This window comes from Elephantulus edwardii, unplaced genomic scaffold, assembly GCF_000299155.1.
Source record: "Elephantulus edwardii isolate Elephantulus edwardi_28Jun2011 unplaced genomic scaffold, EleEdw1.0 scaffold00074, whole genome shotgun sequence".
NCBI lineage: Eukaryota > Metazoa > Chordata > Mammalia > Macroscelidea > Macroscelididae > Elephantulus > Elephantulus edwardii.
In genome coordinates, this window is record NW_006399824.1 from 3,693,461 (window position 1) to 3,711,382 (window position 17,922).

The window sequence follows — 17,922 nt, forward strand, 5'->3', positions numbered from 1 at the left end:
TAAACACATAATACAGAGTGACTGTTAATGAGAATGAGGACCTTCAGCTAATACTGGGTCATCGTCGTAACAAATGCCCCACAGAATTAAAAATGTTAGCTGGGTAAACAGTGTGTGGAGGGATGTGTAAATAGAAAATGTCTGTACTTTGCTCACAAATTTTCTGTTAACCTAAAATGGCCCTTTAAAAAGTCAATTTTTTGCATAATGAGTGAATTTTTTTAAAAAAAGTGAACTGGGGGAGGGGGAAGGGAAGGAAAGGGTAAATGTGCAACAATGAACAAATGAAAATCTAACTTCTCTGTAAACATTCGTTAAAAATCACAATGAAAATAAAATTTTACATTTAAAACAAGTCACTTAAAAAAAAAACCCTAAAATGCAACATACGTGATGCACGGTGGGTCCTTTTCTTTACAAACAACTTAACAAAATAAAGCACCTTTATTTGGTTTGGTGAGTGGGGTCCATTTGGGGAGGGCAGCCAACGAAGAGAAGGGTTTTGAACACATTTTGGCTTTTTCAGTGTGGTTTGGTTCCTCTCCCTAAATCTCACTTCCTTCCTGGTTTTCCAGGATTCTGTCTATAAACCCTGGAAGCAAGCCTGCCCTCCCTGCCTGGGGGCCTGGGGAGGAAACATGGGCGCGTTTAAGATTTGCGGTAGGAACGAGTTGGACAGAAGAGAGGGCGTTCATCGGGTGAGGTTTTCACACAATCCATAACTGAGGGTCCACGTTCAGAGTGACCCCTTGCATCAGGGGTAGCAGCTGAGGTGGCCCACGTGTGAAGCTAAGTGAATGTGGCCATGTCCATTGAGGGCTATTTGGCCTGGACTTTCTCTACTGAACAGCCCATTTTTGGGAACTTCCTGAAAGAAACACCAGAGATGTTCACAGACTGATTGTTCAAGGATTCATATCACAGGGGCGGACTCACTACATCCATTACTAACATGATGGCCAGCTCTGAGACCCAGGAGAGATCCTTTCCTGACAGAGAAGGGCTTGCCTGTGACCCTACTGGAGAAATGTCGAAAGATACAGAGCTGCTATTGTATTCCGAACTTTAATCAATTGCTGTCCCGTTGACTCTGCCTCAAGGCAAGTCCACATGTATCAAAACAGAGTTTTGTAAAGTAGAGCACATTTCCCTCCCCCTCCTCAGATGTGCCTCAGGGTGGTTTCAAACCACCAACCTTTATGGTAGCAGTTAAATGTGTTAACCATTCAGCTTTAACCATTTTCACCACCTAGGGATTCCATTCAGAGCAGCATCGACCTGGAACATGTTTATTATGTGCAGATACATCTAAGGAAAAAATGGACAGACTCCCCCAAAATGCTACCTTACACAGTTAACTCTGGATGTGGAAAAGCAGACAGTATTATTTTGTATTTTCCAAATTTTTTCCACAATAATACTCTTGTATAATATATGACACTTTTGTAATGAGAAAGAAAAACAGGCTTGCTTTTGCTATTCGCCTTGTGGGATAAATGCGATTGAAGAGCAATCAGACTTTGTCTTTGAATGCTTGTCCCTCCAATAATGTAAAGTTAGTCACATCTCTGGGTAGTTGGCCTGTTTTCCCCCAAAGAAGTCTTGGTATCTGCTGACTTATAATCCTGCCCCGGTGTTTTACTGAATGAAAAAGATAGGACTGGGGAAGAGTTGGGTCTTGGTCAGGACTTGGAAATAGTGATTTGAATGACCACTGAATTTAAAATGTGCCTGGATGGGGTCCCCAGGCAGGATGATAGATAGATAGCTCTGGTTGACCAGACACTCTGCTTGCCTGGCATGGTGTGAGAGCCTTTACACTCTGGATAACATGTGTTTGTTAGGAAAGTCAGGTGCTTAGATGCTCCCTTGCCGACCTCCTTTAAAACATATTGCATCTGAATTGGGTTTTCTAAGCCCAGGGGTCAAGGGACAGCCACCAAAAGTGGCCCTGGAACTTCCTTTCTGAGTTCCTCTCTGCTGATACTGGGCGAGGGAAGCTTGTTAGTGAGTTCTCCTGAGAAGCAAGGTCTGATGTGAAGACAAGGTCACAACGGGTGGATGTGACAGGGACAGGCAGATCCTCACATGGTCCACTAGGCCCAGTAGCCTTGCTAAGGTGTCTTTGCTATTTGGCCAGGGCCAAGCTTCCTATTGGTTACCCAAGTTTTAGATTCTTCTAGAGAATTGTTGGGGTGGATCTTTAAGGATGGGAGGCAGTAGGTAGAAGATAGAAAAAAGGGATACTTACAGGTGGTCCCATGGGTCCTGGCAGGCCTGGGTGCCCCAGAGGTCCACTCGGGCCAGGGGGGCCAGGGGGGCCTGGTGGGCCTTGGATGCCAGCCTGGCCCTGTTCACCCTGGGGTTCATAGAGACAGTGTTAGAGGAAGGACGCCAAGGCCATAGATCAGTTCCCGCCCAGTGCCATGCACCCGGTGAAGGTCCAACTGTGGGGTCTGGTGACTGTGCGGATGGGATGTGATGCGATGGTGGTGACCGCTGCTGGTGGTGGCTACATGCAGAGCTGGTGGCAGTGAGAAGTGAGTCAAGCTAATTTGGCCCCTAAGAGGTAGGGCTTCCAGACAAGACTTTCTGCAGAGAGGCTGGTACCAGGGCCAAGAGCCTGCTGGGATTGGCAGAGGCAGAGGGTGGGTAAGATGACCAGCTATAGGCCTGGAGACAGCCTGGTCAGGAGTCAGAGTCCAGCCCAGATCGTCTGAGTCTAGGCTTCCCTCTGTCACCTCTGTGTGGCAGTCACCCCGTCTCTCTAAGCCCTGGCCCCTCAGCCACAGCACTGGAACAATAGCTTCTGGTTTCCTGTTGCAGTTATTATCTTGTCAGATAATCAAATAAAATCCTCAGACCATAGGTCACAAAATTTCCACGGTCTCACTAAACAACTGGATAATAAATTTCATGTAAACATGTGTGTTGGCGGCTTCCGATGAAGAGTTGTGCTCCCTGGGGCCTCCGAGCCCACATTCCTGGGGGTATAATTGGCTGGATCTGAGTTGTATCTGCCCACACCAGACAGGGCATGGATTCTCTAGCTGTCTTGGTCCCCACCCTCCCTATCCTCCCCACTCATCTCTGCTCTGTTCCTTTATGATCTGCCTGGTCGCAGAAGGCAATTGAGTTTGCAATCTCTGGTGTGGTTGAAAGTGTTTTGGAACTAGCAAGTGCTTTATGCCTCTATGAGATTGTTAACTTACTCTTCCCCCTCCAATGACTTCTTAATCCTCTGCTTAGGGCTCTATCTTCATCCTCAGGCCAATGCCAGGATGGGCTGACAGCTCAGCGACATAGGAGCATTGCTGATTTTTAGGAAGGGGAAGACAGCCTAGTCCATGCAACCTTTTGGGCTGCGGGCAAGTCAAAGCCTTTCTAGATCTTTATAGCAGTTTATGTTGATCCAGATTCATAGAGCATCTGAGTTGACTAGCGCTCCACAGGGTTTTCAGTGGCTGATATTTGGAAGTAGATTACAGAACTTTCAAGGCACATCTGGATAGACTTGAGCCTCCAACATTTTGGTGAATATTCGAGCTCGCTGACCACCTTCACTGCCCAGGTACGCCTTTGTAGATCGAAGTAGATAGAAACCCACTTAAGCCATTCTTTTAATTGCAGCTGTGAAATTTTCTAAATGACTACCCTAGAGATGGCTAAGGTTCAGCTCTGATGGAAAGGCGCCTGTTTCTGTATATGTGTGGTCAAACCAGAATGGCCTGGTAGGTGAGAGAGCCCTACTCACGCTTTCCCATGTGTAAAAGGGAGCAGATAGAAGACCTGTAAAGGGACATGGTGGTGCAAACAGGACCATGCCTTCTTGAAATAAGCTTAAAATTTCAGCAACGTCTGCTTGCTCTATTTCTTGGCTGGAATGTCTACATAGATGGCACCCAGCGACAACATTTAAGGGTCTGGCCTCAGCCCGCCGTACCCTCTGAAAAAAGTCACATTAAGGTTCAGACAGGCCCTGATGGAGGCAGATGCATCAATTTCTTTGTTGGACTTCCTGTCTCCAGGCCCAACTCTTGTTTCTAAGTCTAAGGTATGCTCTAATGGGGTAACTCCTGAACTAGGGAATCTTAATGAGAATTAAGGTAGGCTTTAAGGGGAAACCCACAGCTTTCTTTTCAATCAGAATAAGCCTGAGTAAGTCCATTAAGATCTCAGCATTTTAAGAATCCTCTGTTCTGGTGTACTGTGTAATGTATTCTTCACTCGTTTCCTATAATTTTAGAACAGATAATTCACAAGGAGTTTCAGTTAAGCAGCTGATTACTAGCCAGATGGTTGGCAGTTTGAACCCACTCAGAAGTACCTCAAAGGTTAGGCCTGGAAATCTGCTTCCAAAGTGTCACAGCGTTACAAACCCTGGAGACAGTTTTAACTGACAAATGTATACAGGCCAGGACGGCTTGACAGCAACTAACAATTCACTGGGCAGCAAAACTTTGGCTTAAAACAAACCCCTAAGGGCTTTTCTGACTTTGAAACTCTAGAATCTTCACAATGTCTTCCTAAGTTCTAGAGAAAACTGAGGTTCAGAGCAATTGAGTTCTCTGATCTCAGTCAAATGGAGAGAATTCCGGGTGGAGTTAGGGCCCACCTCTGAACGTCAGACTTGGTTCCTATTCATCCCAGATAAACCTTCCCTAAGAAATGCTCATGGCTCAGCTGTCTGCACTTTGAGATCACCTCCAAAACCATCTGCTAAGTACATCATATTCCATAGAATGTTTCCTCTTCCAATTAATGTTAGACTGAAATTTTAAGCATCTTGTGGAGCCTGGAAAATCAATATCGGTTTATTGATAGGAAATGGACAAGTTTTTTATGGCCCAAGTTGGTTGACAACACAAAAACCGTATTTTTCCAGCCAGACTCTGTAGTCGCCAGCGGGGTCTCTACTCTTGTTTTGGCTTCAATAGGAGATGCAGGTATCACAGATCGGCCTGCTTTCCTGTCTCTTGCTTTTGGGAAGGGAGGAGGCGAAACACAGTGGCCTGAGTGGATTCCAGATCTGCCTTATTTCTTCATCTTTTAAGTGGGGACTGGAGTCCCTGGGTGGCCCAAACTGTAAATGATGAGTTACCAGCTGCAAGGTTGGGGGTGTGAACCCCCCACACGTGGCTCAGCAGGAAGGACGGATGATCTGCTTCTGAGGGGTCACGGCCATGAAGACCAAGGAACACAGTTCTTCTGTGCAGCACATGGATCACCCTGAGCTGGAACTGATTCCATGATGTGGCGTTGGTTTGCTTTATGGTGGTGGCACCCCCACTTCTGGGTGGATTCTTATGGGAATCACATCGGATTCTTCTAACATGGCCCAGAACCCAGCAAAGGCTGCAGATACACCTAAAGCCACAAGGTCGCCGTTGGTGTCCAGGTGAATGGCCACTCTGAGAAGGTATCTGGGGCCCTTCTAGACCCAGGTCTCCTCTGGGCAGGGCTGGACGGTGGGGTGGGGGTGGGGCTGCGTGAGTAATTGCTCGGAGCACCTGGAAGCTCTCGAGGAGCTGGTTCATATGAAGAACGTGCAGCCTTTGGGCTCAGGTAACACGTGTGTCACATGCCCCTCTGTGTCTTCAGCTGTCTATTGGAGTAGTTCTCGAGTTGTGCTCACTCAGATGACCCAGTGCTCAGCCCCCTGGGCTTCTGACTCCTCTTGAGTCAAGGGGACGGTGGTCTTAGCCCTGCTGTCAGGGTATCAGGGAGCCTCTCCATCCCTATTTGGACTCCTGTGTTCCCGGGGTGCTCCCTGGGCCACATATGGTTAGGGGCAATTGGCAGCCATAGGCTGCCTGGCCTGGAATCAAATCTAGATCCTTGGATCTGAGACACCCTGGGCCTGGAGTGAGACAGCTTCTTCTCCATGATCCAATCTCCCAAACTCCTTGGTTGGAAGAAGGAAGCGGTATTCGCTCAGGATGACACATTAATAACACACTGGCTGATGGCAGACTACATTCCCGTGCAAGTTCTCATCTTCTTCAAAATCAGGTTACAAGAGATCACATGCAACATTTCTTCAAACCAGAGGCTAGTCCTGCACATCTCAGTGCAGAGTGCGGGTTCCACCAACAGGGCCTGGAGGTGCAGTCAGAACCCCTGGTCACCGCGTTCAATTCTGTGTCTTGCTATTTGTGTGACCTTGGGAAAACCTCCTCTCTTCTCTGAGCCTCACCTGCTTTGTCTCTAAAACATGTGTCATCACAATAAAGACTGTCAACATTATACATAGAACTCAACCTGTGCTAGGCGCTAGCCTAAGTATGACAGCAACAACCCCTGCGGTATCTGACAATCCTATGTTGTTGTTGTTGTTGTTATGTGCCATTAAGTCTTTTGTGACTCATAGCGACCCTATGTGCAAGAGCTCCAAACGCTGTTCTATCCTGTGCCAACCTAGCCATCTCAAACGCACTTATTCCCACCGCTCCAGTCACAGAATCGATTCATCTCATTGAAGGTCTTACAGCTGTTCCTTCTTCTCTGTATTTCCATTTCTAAGATCTCAGTCTCAATTACCATGTCTGCTAGTTCAAGCGATAGTCTATGTGTGCTCCCTTGTACATAAGGTTTTTGAAGCCCTGTTTTTTCAGAAGTGGATGGCCAATCCTTCTTCCTAGACAACCCCATGTGGGTCCCCAAATCATCTACCTCACAGATGAGAAATCGAGGCACAGAGAGGTTAGATAAATTGGCTCCAAATCACATTGCTAGTCAAAGAGAAGCTGAATATAAAACCATGCCCTGGAGTCAAACTAGCTGTGTGACCTTGGGCAACTCACTCAACCTCTAAGCCTTAATTAATTAATTTATTTATTATATTATTTATTTTTATCTTTATTTATAAGGATGGTTGCCTAACTCCTAAAACTGTTGATAATTAAGTAATAAAAAGCAAGCATGGGCGATGTGCAGTTCTGTCCCTGGCAGTGACTATTGGCGGTTATCATGAGCATTGATGTTCAAGGTGTGGTCCTCCTGAGTTCTGGATGTTGGACTCTGTGATTTCCATGGTTACTGGGCTTACATGTTACTGATTTACACGAGACATATATTTCTGCCTCTATTTATGTTGACCAGCATCTTCTCAGGAGAGAGATGTGTAGTCTTCTCTGGTTAAGTGTTATATCCTCAGAAAGCGGATGAGGATCTCTGTAATTTGGGACTGACATCAATGACAGTGGGTTTGGTTTTGTCTTTGAGAAGCCAAATGAAGAACTGGCTTTGCCTACACAGTCCCAGCTTGTCTAACCCCTGGGGGATGCCGTACCACACCTGAGCAAATCAAAGGTGTCTACCTGGAAGGTCCGCCTTTTTATGACTGGGGGCGGGGCCAGCCGCACTGAATTGAGGAGAGGCAGCAGCTGAAGAGGGAGATCAGTTGGAAGGCCAGAAGGCAGAGGCCAAAGATGGTAGGTGGTCAGAAGGAGGCCGAGAGTCACCAGGAAGGCAGGTAGCCAAGAGGGGTGGAAGGAGAGGAAGAGAGAAGAGAGGTTAGCGAACATGAACCTTGAGGAGGGGAGGCTTGGGGGACACTCTCTCAGGGCTGGGCATGGTGCTGGCTTGCTCTAGGCACAGCTAGCCCCTGGAAGAAAAGGGCACGCAGAGCAGTGATCCTTTAGCCCAAACCTTCCAGACTGGAGCGCAGCTGTCTCCAGCAGCCCTGCTTAACTGAAGAGTGGCCCTCCTGGAGCAAGCCTGTCCATGCTGGACCCAAGAGTCCCCCTGTCCCGTGGCCCAACATTGCACTGCCAGCCCTACCCTCCCAGGTTGGGGAGCTAAGCTTCTGGGCTGAGGAGGGTGGACATGGAGGCTCTGGCTAGGGAACCACAGGGCCAGCTAAATTGACACTTGTAGCTAGGCTGGCTTCTGTTTTTTGGTGGAATAAGAAGGACTGGTGTCAGCAAATCTTGTGAGGCTGGCCAGGGGCCATGCCAGCTTCCAGGGGCTGAGCCTGCATGGATGTGGCTGGTGTGGGCACAAGCTAAGTGTTACCAAGTCCCCTTTGTCCTGAGGCTGGAGGGTTTGGAAAATAGAGGCTGAGCAGAGATGTCTCCAAATGTTTAACCACTTATTTGGGGGACGGGGAGGAGAGAGACAAGTCACAATCACATTGTCTAATGTGATTTTCATTTCTGGAAATTCTTGCTGTTTTGTTTCTCTCTGTGCTTTGAAGCTGAGCAAACCGTGTCTTTAGGAAGCAGTTAGAACCCGAGTGAAAACAGATCACATGTCACGGACCACTGACTTTTGGAAGCATTTTAACTCACGCCAGGCCCCTGAGCGTCACTGTGTCCAGAGGCACCAATGATGGCCTTTCCTGGCCACTTGAAGGCAGGGTGTGACACTCATGGGGGCTTCCCAGGGGCTGCTCCCATCCTCCCTCCCCACTGCTGGGCTGGAGATGTGCAATGTTGGGCTTTGTGTCCAGGAGGCTTCTCAGCAGAGAGGGGCCCAGGGTCCATCCAGAGCCTACAAACCTTCAGGGTAATTATCTGGTTGGAGCGCAGAGCTGCTAAGGTGCTGCTTAGGTGTTCCTGGTGTGGGGTGGGGACGATGGTGGTAGAGACAGGGCATGAGAGAGTGAGTGCCCGAGTAAAAATTCTCCTGTCTCAGACCCAGGGAGCTCCGCCCCATTCCTACTCCCTGCCATTCCCACCCAACCTGAAGGAGCTGCTCTCTGGATTCCTGGTACCTCATGGGCCTGGAGACACCCACCACAGCCACGCTGCAAACCATCTGCCTGAGAGAAACCCAGCTTCTTTACTTCTTCTAAAGAGGGGATACAGGATGCTCTTGTCCCGCCCATTAACGAGCAACCCATCACCGTGCACACCCCAACTGGACTTGCTCCCAGATTGCCCAGGGAGCTTCCCTGCTTCTTGTGTTGAGCTGACCGGCAGATTGTCCCGCTCCTTCAGCATTCACTCAAGACCGATGACACAGCCAAAGCGTCTGCATTGTGTTGTCTTTGTGGGGGGATGCTGTCATTCTTTCATGTAGCATAACAATCCAGTGAGCCCATCGTTCCAAATAAACACAGCTGACCTTCTGTTATTGTAGCAGGATCAGACTGGCCGGAACACTGGCCCCCTGCGTCCCTGAGCTCACGGCTGGCTCTGTCTGCACTATTGCCGGCCTGCGATCCCCTCGCTTGGCCTGGCCCAGCTCAGCCTTGGCCTCGACCCTTCCTACTCTGAATGCTCAGGCTCAAGGTTGCAAAACGAGGGGCATTTTCTGGTCCTATATCCTGGGGCGTCTGCCTGAGAGGGCATGCATATCTTTGCCCTCCTGCTCCAAGAATGATTCTACTGTTGGTGCAAAAGTTTGAGTATCTCCCTATCTGAAGGCAGTGATCTGGATGTTGGAGTGGAAAAAGAAGGGAGGGGGAGGAAGTAGAGGGGGTGGGGGTGGGGGCTCCACTTCTACTCTGTAGCAGCTTCTCCTCCACCCGGAGAAGGGCTGCCTCTGTTCGAAATGGCTTATACTGCCTTTGACTCCATGCAGTCAGTCCCAATTACCTTCATTATGGAGGTTTGGGCTATCTGAAGCAGTGACTAACCCCTGAGCCCCTCCTGTTTGGCAGGGTAAGCAGGCAGCCAGACAGACACACAGTCTCAAACATATGGCCAGTGGGTAGGAGGTCAGACTCATCCAAGCCACACTGCCACATGGAGGGTGGCAGCCAGGCTCAAGCCCTGAGACACGAGCGAGCTCAAGACTGGCCAGAAGTCCTGCGTGGATACAAGGGCAGATGTACAAAGGCTCACCCGGGCCAGGGCCAGGGCTACATGAACTGAGGCTGGGAGGTGGCCAGCTGTGTCGGCCACATAACCCACCCCCCATGGACGCTTCTCTGGCCAGCACTGGCTGTTGAGTGTGCTTCCTGCAATCTCTGTTAGGCGCTGGGGACCTAGGGAGATGGAGCTGAGTTGGGTGCTGGAGCAAAGAGCCTCACTCAGATTCAGGGGTTCACTTACCCGGTGGGGGTACTCTCCACAATGACCCTGGGGAAGAGAAGAAAGGTGTCAGGTAACTGATAGCAGAGGGTTGTCCCTAGGGGCAACCTCAGGACTTAGGACACATTGTCACCTGCAGAGTCCTGTAGGCCTTGTCTCTGCTCTTGATCTAAGCACTCTGGGGCAGGAAGGAGTTCTCGACCTTCCTTGCCAACAAGAAGCCTCCAGGGCCTGCTTAGAGCTGGGTCCCTGGGCCTGGGACAGGACTCCAACATACACCTCTTATAAAGAATGGCAGAGTTAAGAGAATGTCCCAGGACTTATTAGAAGTGTCTTTCTGGAAAGTTCCATCCTCTCAGAGGCCCACCCAGTAACACTGAATAGGAACCACTGGCTGAGAGCAGCAGACAGATGGGTAGGCTGTGGGGCGATAGATGCCTGTGATCTGGGTGGTCAGCCGCCTGTGCCATCTGCCCAGGGGCAAGTGCAGCTGATTCTCTCAGAGATATACGAGACAGTAAAAGTATGAGGACTTGTGCTTACAAATCCTACAGCTTATGGAGCTCTGGTGGCCTAGTGGTAAGAACTTGTGCTGTAATCCTGAAGGCACGTGGTTCGAATCCACCAGCTGCTCTCTGGGAGAAGGGTGGGCAGTCTCCTCCTGTGAGATTAACTGTCTCTGAAGACCCACTGGAGGGTCAGCTGTGGGTTGTTTCTGACTCATATTTTTGTTGTGTGTTCCAGCATACCACAACAAAAACAGACCATGCATGTGGGTAAGTGTCCACTGTGGGGGAACAGAGAAAGAGGCTGAGAACAAGGGCCAGGTTCTCTTTAGTTCCCTTCTACCCTACACAGAGCACCCCCAGAGGACTTCAAACCCCCTCCTACATTTGGGACCCCAAAGGGGAGTTCCTAGAACTAAAGGCTCTGTTAAGAACCTCACTACAAACCTCTATCTACTGGTTAGTAAGCTGCTTTCTCAAATAGAAATTCCGGGAAAACATCCCCAGGCTTACCTTTTCTCCTTTTGGTCCTTGAGGCCCCTATGAAGAAATGGGAATGAGAGAGTTAGAATGCAAAGCTAGGAATATAGCCACCACAGAGCCTCCCAGGGGATAGTAAGAAGAAGTACCAACCGGTTGTCCTCGGGGGCCCATCAGACCCTGCGGAAGGAAACACACACAGTCAGTGGTGGACAGAAGATGGGCTGGATCAGAGATTCAGGACCGACCCTGGGCAGGGAGGGGGCTGGAATGGAACTGGAGGCTTCCAAGAACCAGAATGCCTGGACTCCTGAAGCTGGTCTTCTGGGGAGATTCAGGCCTTCGGGGCCTGTCTGATCAGTGGAAATGACCGTAGGTGCCTTGCCCCCTGCGCAGCTCCCAACAGACATCTCAGGCCTGGTATGTATAAGTGCCACCCCTGGATGTCACGAGTTACCCTGTCTCCACTCAGAGCTAAGAAATAGAATGAGGAAGTCTCATGGAATTGCTAGAACAGTCTACCTTTTACATTTAGTGGCCTTAGAATGAAATCCACTGAGGCTGAGGGGATTCTGGAATTATGGGGTGTTTGGCTGGAGCTTTAGACATTTTGTGTTCGGGAGAAATGTTCAGCAGAGAGAGGAAACAGGACACTGACAACTTCAGCTTTGTTCTAGGTTCCCAAGAGGAACAGACAGGGCCTTGATGCTTCCTTCTAGGATCCCTGGCTGGTGCAAATGATTTGTGCTCACCTGCTAGCTGGAAGGCTTAGCATCCTTAAGGATGCAGCAGAAAGAAGTCTAGGGAAAGATTAAAGTCGAGGGAACTGTATAAAGCATTCTACTCGGTTGCACATGGGTCCGCCATGGGTCAGAAGTGACTAGAAGGCAAAGGCCTGGTTTGGTCTGGGGTTTCTTTCCAGGTTGTACTGTTAAGTTCTTAGGGCTAAGAAAGAATCCTGGGGTTCACGCAGGCTCTTGTTTCCTTAGGACACAGGATCTGGTGTGGTCAGCTCTCTCAGGAACCTGACTTTGAGAATGACACCGGGAGATCAAAGGAGCCTCGTGACTGGTATGGAGGGAAGAGCAAAGAGCTGTGGTTCTGAGTAATCACTTGGAGCTCAATCAGGTGTGTGCTTGTGTGGTTCTGTGAGGAAGGCTCTGTGAGGCAGATCCACCTCCCAAAAGACGATGAGGCTGAACTCTGCACACAGCAATGACCACATGGAGATGGGAACTGGGGTTTGTCTGACCATCAGGGTCCAGCCATCTTCAAGGCCTTGTAGATGTGCTTTATCCCTCACTGTTGGACAAGCTGGTTGTCCTGAGGTCCCTTCCAGCCACCACCTGTTGGCTCATCCTCTTTGGGGTTGGAAGAGCTCAGGATTCCATGGACAGATCCCATGTGGATGAACTGTCTTTGGGAACCAGGGGCAGGAGCAGAGACTCTCTCTTGCCCCTGACTTGGCAATTGGACCAACTTCTCGTGGTCTGTCATGAGGGGACAAATGGCCTTTGGGACAATCTATGGCACTGTAACCTATCTGGCTGATGGAGAGTTTAGGGCCAAGTTAGCACAATATGGGAGGAGACTCAGTGAGAAGATGCAGGGGCCAAGTCCACCACTCTCAGGATGGAGAGACCAGTGTGAAGGGTGAGTAGGGGTCAAGGGCTTGAAGAAAGCAGGACAAAGGATTTGGGATGCAGAGACCTGGAGGACTGAGACCAGCGGTCCTTTTTGGGAATAACCATGCCTCCCAGAGGCATCCTGTTTGCCTCACAGTTTCTTATATTTTCAAATTTCAATTTATTGTCAACATTAAGCAAAGAGAGTACAAATAAAAATCTGGATCTCAAGTTTCTCGGAAATATTTTGAAGCCAACTATGCAAGGCAACCATGAGCTCTTGAAGAGTAGAGTAGCCTCTTTAAGACAGGTCCTTCTTTATCAATTGCCTCCTGATGATAGCTGTTTTCATCCTAGAAAAACCTTAGGAAGAGGACTTTATTTTTACCTTTTTTTTTTTTTAACACAAAGGACTCACTGCATGAATCTGCAATGGGTCTGTCATTCCATCACTTCCGCCCCTCCCATAGCAGCCACTTTGGGATCCCTGACCTTGCCCAACCTCCTGATTTGACAGAGCTCTGGTAGCCTAGTGGATAAGGACTAGTGCTGCTGAGAGGCAAGTAATACCTGGCAGAAAGCTGGGCAGGACCTGTACTGCCTCTGAAAACCTGCTGGAGGGCCAGCTATGAGTCAGTTCTAACTCGACAGCACACAGCAACAACAAATCATCTTTTTTAACACCACCACATGGATTTGAATCTCAGGTTCTAGAAGCAGGGCACAGGGCACGGGTGAGTGGGTCCATTCCTTGGATGAGGACACAGGTGAAGCTTGAGGGTGTAAGCCTTAGAGCCCAACATCAGATGCCTCACAGAGGGGAAACCATCTGGGGAGATGGACAGCTGATAAACAGGCCGTGACAATTATATTCAACATCGGTGTGAAATTAATAGCAACAGGGTTCCCGTGCCAAGCCAAACAAGAGTCTAATGGCTCTGTGATCTGTCAGAATGTGATGGGTGACTCTGAGGCAGACAGGGCAGCTATCTCATTGACTCAGGCTCCTGAGGGAGGGATGTCCCACCCTTTCCTCTGACCCCAGAACAGACAGGGAAGTGCAAGGAGATACAGAAGTGAGGAGGAGTGGGCGTGGGTGGGAGAGCTGATGCACCCGGAGCAGATTGGAGCAGATCGCAGATCGAGGCCAGGAAGATGACTCTGCAGAAGGTTCCTTTCCTGCAACACCAAGAGCCTTTGCAGGGTAGAGTGCTAGAGCTGCTCCAAAAGGAACGGAATCCCAGGTCTGTTATTTAGAGCTTGTGAGGCAAGGAACTACTCAGCAGAAAGTGAGAAGGGCAAGGGTGAAGGCGGAGCAAATGCCTGTCTGTCCAGTGTGTCCTGCTTGGTTAGGAGTTCCCAGGTTTGAAGGGTGGAAGAGGGAGCTCAGTGTCGCCAGAATGTCCAGCTGGTGAGAACAAGGCCTTGAGAGGAGGAACTGCTGAAGGAAGTGCACCCCCAGAGTGAGCACTGGCTGTTACTGCTCCCCAGCAGCACTGGGTTGGGATCAGTGAGTATCACCAGCCAGGTCATGGCCTCTCTCTGGGCCTTATTTTTCCATTTTTCTAATGGATAAGGCCCTGTCCATGCAAATGGGAGGATCTCAGGTGGTTTCAGAGCACACCCCTGGGGGTGCGACCTCTGCTGTCCCTGTAGGGTCTCCGTTAGGCAGTGCTTATGGTTCAGTGTTAGGCTATGGTTCAAGGGGGCGGTTGTCCCCATCTGTTCACCAGAACGCAGGAAAGCTGGGGTCTTACCATCTCCCCTTTGGGTCCTGGGTGGCCCTGAAAGAGAAAAGCAGGAGTGTTAGGTAAATGACACTTTTTTTGCCCCTAGAAGCCCAGGCCACTTCTACCCTGCCCACGGGCTCACAGCTCCTTCAGAGATTCCTGCCCTATTTGCTGCTTTCTTTCCTTTTTCACAAGGTCTCTCTCTCATTGCTCATCTCACCCCTCCAGCTGCATCCAAGCCACCCTCTACTGCCCTTGACTGGCCTTGTTAGCAGGTGACACGCCCCAACACCTCATCCTCACTTGGACAGTTGTGGGTGGTTTTTTTGTGTTTTGTTTTGTTTTTTCACACTCGGATAGTTTAAGGGAGGCTGGGTTCTGTGGTTTAGCATCGTCCAGGGGAGAAGTGAGTGGATGGGGCTGGGCCATTGGCTCGGCTATATGGTCTCCATTCAGTTCTTCACTGGGGATGGGGTGGGGTGTCAAGGACTTTGGAGGGCTAAGCTCCTCTCTCTGGCTCAGTCTTTCTTAAGGTACAGGAGGAGGGAGGGGTGGGGAGCATGAACATCTGTGCTGAGGGATTTATTCAGGAGAACTAAGATAAATAAGAGCCTTTAAGGAAGGGAAAAGTCATCTCCATGGAGACTTGAGTGAGGGATATCAACATGGGAGGGAGATGTTCATGAGAATGGGCGACAGATACAGGTCCTGCCTTGGTGGTGCTAAGAGGGAGGAAGGGCTGACCGTGTGGGGATGAGCATCCATCCAGGCTCAACGAGCTGGTGGATTTTTTTTCCTCTACTCCTTCCTTGACTTTCTCCTAGAATCACCAGATTCTGTAGCCCTTGCTTTGAACACTAGGAGCCCAGCTGGGAGGCTGTGGTGTACCCTAGAGTTGGAATCACTACAGCTAGCCCTCCAACAGGTTTTCAGAGGCAGTTAAACACAGGGGAGGAGACTGCCCATCCTCTCCTGCGGAGCAGTTGGTGGATTCGAACCACATGCCTTTGAGACTGCAGTGCAGTTTCTTACCACTACGCCACCAGAGGTTCCCGTGGGAAAGTGGGGGAAAAAACACCCAAACAAACCACACCCCTCAACTCTTTCCTATAAGTGGTGACTCTCCTCCTCAAGATGCTTTCATTCTACATCAGCTTCTCCAAAGGAGTCAGTGCCTTGTGGAAGGAAGAAGAGATCTGGGGTCCATGGCCTGCACCCACTGAGGGTAGAAACTCCAGCGTGAGAGAGGGCCCACTTACCTGTTTGCCGTCTAACCCAATAGGACCCTGGAACCAGAAAGAGGACAGAGATAAGAACCAAGCCTCACAGGACTCTTACAAAGGGGCATCCTGGGCCAGGGGCTAAGAGCATGTGATCTGGAGACCAGTGAGTTGAGGTTCAAGACCCTACTGTCATTCACTTACTGCTTGTGATTGTAGGCATGTCTGAGTCTCAACGTCCCATCATGTAATGGGACGAGAAGGGTGGAAACTTCCAGAAGGGTCCTTGTGAATAGTAAGTGGAATTCTGCCTGCAGGCTGCTGGCACAGGGGAGATGCAGTGGGTGGCAGTCACCATGGATACCAAAGACCGAGTACAGAGTGTAGAGCACATTCCTGAGAACCAGGGACTGGCCAGCACCAAGGCCCAAGAAAAGGGGCTCCTCTACCCTGTCTTGAGTCCCTGAGACCTGGGTCAAAAGGCAGCCAGAGGGCCAACCCACCACCTCCTCCATGACTGGGGCCTCACTCTCAAGGTCAGGCGGCAAGTGCTACCTGCTCCATATTTTGATGTTATGCTGGACTTTACCAGCCTGTGGCTTCACATCATATAACTTTCTAAAAGGCCGAGGGACCCCTGCCTGCTACCCCCTTGGTTTTGCAAATTTCTTTTCCTAGCCTGTCACACCATGAGCCAATTGCTCCTGGATGCTATCTGCAGAAGAGTCTGGGGAAGGGTCCTCCCGAGTTGTGGTGGAAGGGAGAGAGTAGCTTCAGGGTTGGACTTTAATCCAACCAGACTCAGAGATGGCTGGGGACACAGTTAACTACTCACCGGAAATCCAGGGAAACCTCGAGTGCCAGGCTGGCCCTGCAAAGAGAAAAGAGGAGTGAGGGTGAGCAGGAGGGAAGTAAAAGGAGTTCTTAGTTCCCTGGTTCACTGCTCTTCCTAGGTCTGGGATTTCCCTTAGAGACATCACAGTGAGCAAGTGGGAAGGCGAAGGATGGAAATGGACATGGATGGGAAGTCTCCTTCAGCAACCGGGGGTGGAAAGAAAATTACCAAATCCTTTGGGTCTTCTCCCCTGGAGAGGTCCTCCCTGATGGAGACAATCCAAACCTCAGCTTGTAAACAGATGGGAGCCGGAGGGCAGCCACCTAGCTCCCAGCTCTCTGGATTCCTGGTTGAGACCTTCGTCAGCCCATTTTATTTACACATTACTCATTGCTCCTGGCCACTTACCTAACTAAGGATGCTTGAGCCTCCAGAGAGCTGAACCTCAGCCCAGAACTTGACCTTTGCAATGTGTGCTTTCAGGCCGGAGGAGGTCAGATTGTTCACTTTCCTCCCACCCTGTCCAGTAGTCTTCTCCTATCAGTTGGGAAATCTCTGGATTCTCTCCAGCCTCGATGGGATGATGCAGAGCAACCCAAACCCATTTTCCAAGAACCCAAAGTGCGGGACATAAACACCGAGGCTGGAGATCAGAAGCCAGTTGGTTCCCCGGTCACAGCTGGGCAAGATTATGGTCAAGACCCAGAACAGAAGCGGTGTGCTATGGCCAGAGGCACTATGAGGCTGTAAAGAAGACCTAGGCTGAAGAGGACTGACCAAGAGGTCAAGGGCAACAGAAACCAAAGAAATTAAATTTTACATCATCCTTTGGTGCACCAGCTGCTTTGCAAGAGAAAGATGGGCAATCTCTCTCTTCCTGTGTGATTTCTGGCCTCTGAAAACCCCCTGGAGAGTCAGCTGTGAGTTGGTTCTGACTTGACCGCACACAACAACCTCTTCTCCAGTGCTGGAAGGAAGGCCTCCCTTCTACCTGCACATCATTCAAGGCCGCCCTTTCCCTGGATGCCTGCTGCATGTCCAACTCTGGGCTTGGGGTCTTCCATTATCCCATGAGAGCCATAATCTCTTCCTGAGCATGGATTTTAGAGGCCAGTCCTGGACATGTGATTCAGAGAAAGTGTCCCAGTCTTTCTGGGCCTCAGTGTCCTCCTTTATAGAAAGATTTAACCTCATAGAGTCTTTGGATTATGTTAAAATACATATGGGGGCAAGAGAAACTCAGTGGTAAAATATGGAAGACGTGGGTTTGATTCCTACTGATACCGATCATGAACATCTGCGACCTTCCACAGCTTGTCTGTCAGTGGAGGGCCTGCTGCTGCTCTGATGCTGAAAAGGACTCAGTGGAGCTCCCAGACAAAGGTTAACTAGGAACAAAGCTTTGACCATGTGCTTCTGAAAAACCAGCCATTGAAAGGCCTACAAAGCAGAATGGTCCAACCCCATTGTGCACCTGTCATGACACAGGGGTTAAGAACAGCAGACCCTGGGAAGGTGCATTCCTTGGCATCTTGTAAGTATTCAG

General features: G+C 49.8%; 1 protein-coding gene across 6 annotated transcripts in view; it reads right to left on the minus strand.

The window, feature by feature from the left end:
• The window catches only part of COL13A1 (collagen, type XIII, alpha 1), a 197,571-nt gene that overhangs the window by 77,568 nt on the left and 102,081 nt on the right, over positions 1-17,922 (minus strand). For 3 of the 6 annotated variants that reach the window (XM_006888991.1, XM_006888989.1, XM_006888987.1), the window contains 8 exons: positions 16,377-16,412; positions 15,581-15,607; positions 14,349-14,375; positions 11,120-11,146; positions 11,000-11,026; positions 10,002-10,028; positions 8,502-8,558; positions 2,252-2,359 (listed from right to left, as the gene is read on the minus strand). In XM_006888991.1, coding sequence (XP_006889053.1) covers positions 2,252-2,359; positions 8,502-8,558; positions 10,002-10,028; positions 11,000-11,026; positions 11,120-11,146; positions 14,349-14,375; positions 15,581-15,607; positions 16,377-16,412 — 336 coding nt within the window. Of the gene's footprint in view, positions 1-2,251; positions 2,360-7,319; positions 7,386-8,501; positions 8,559-10,001; positions 10,029-10,999; positions 11,027-11,119; positions 11,147-14,348; positions 14,376-15,580; positions 15,608-16,376; positions 16,413-17,922 lie in introns of all 6 variants that reach the window. The other 3 variants (XM_006888990.1, XM_006888988.1, XM_006888986.1) reach the window with 2 other exon arrangements.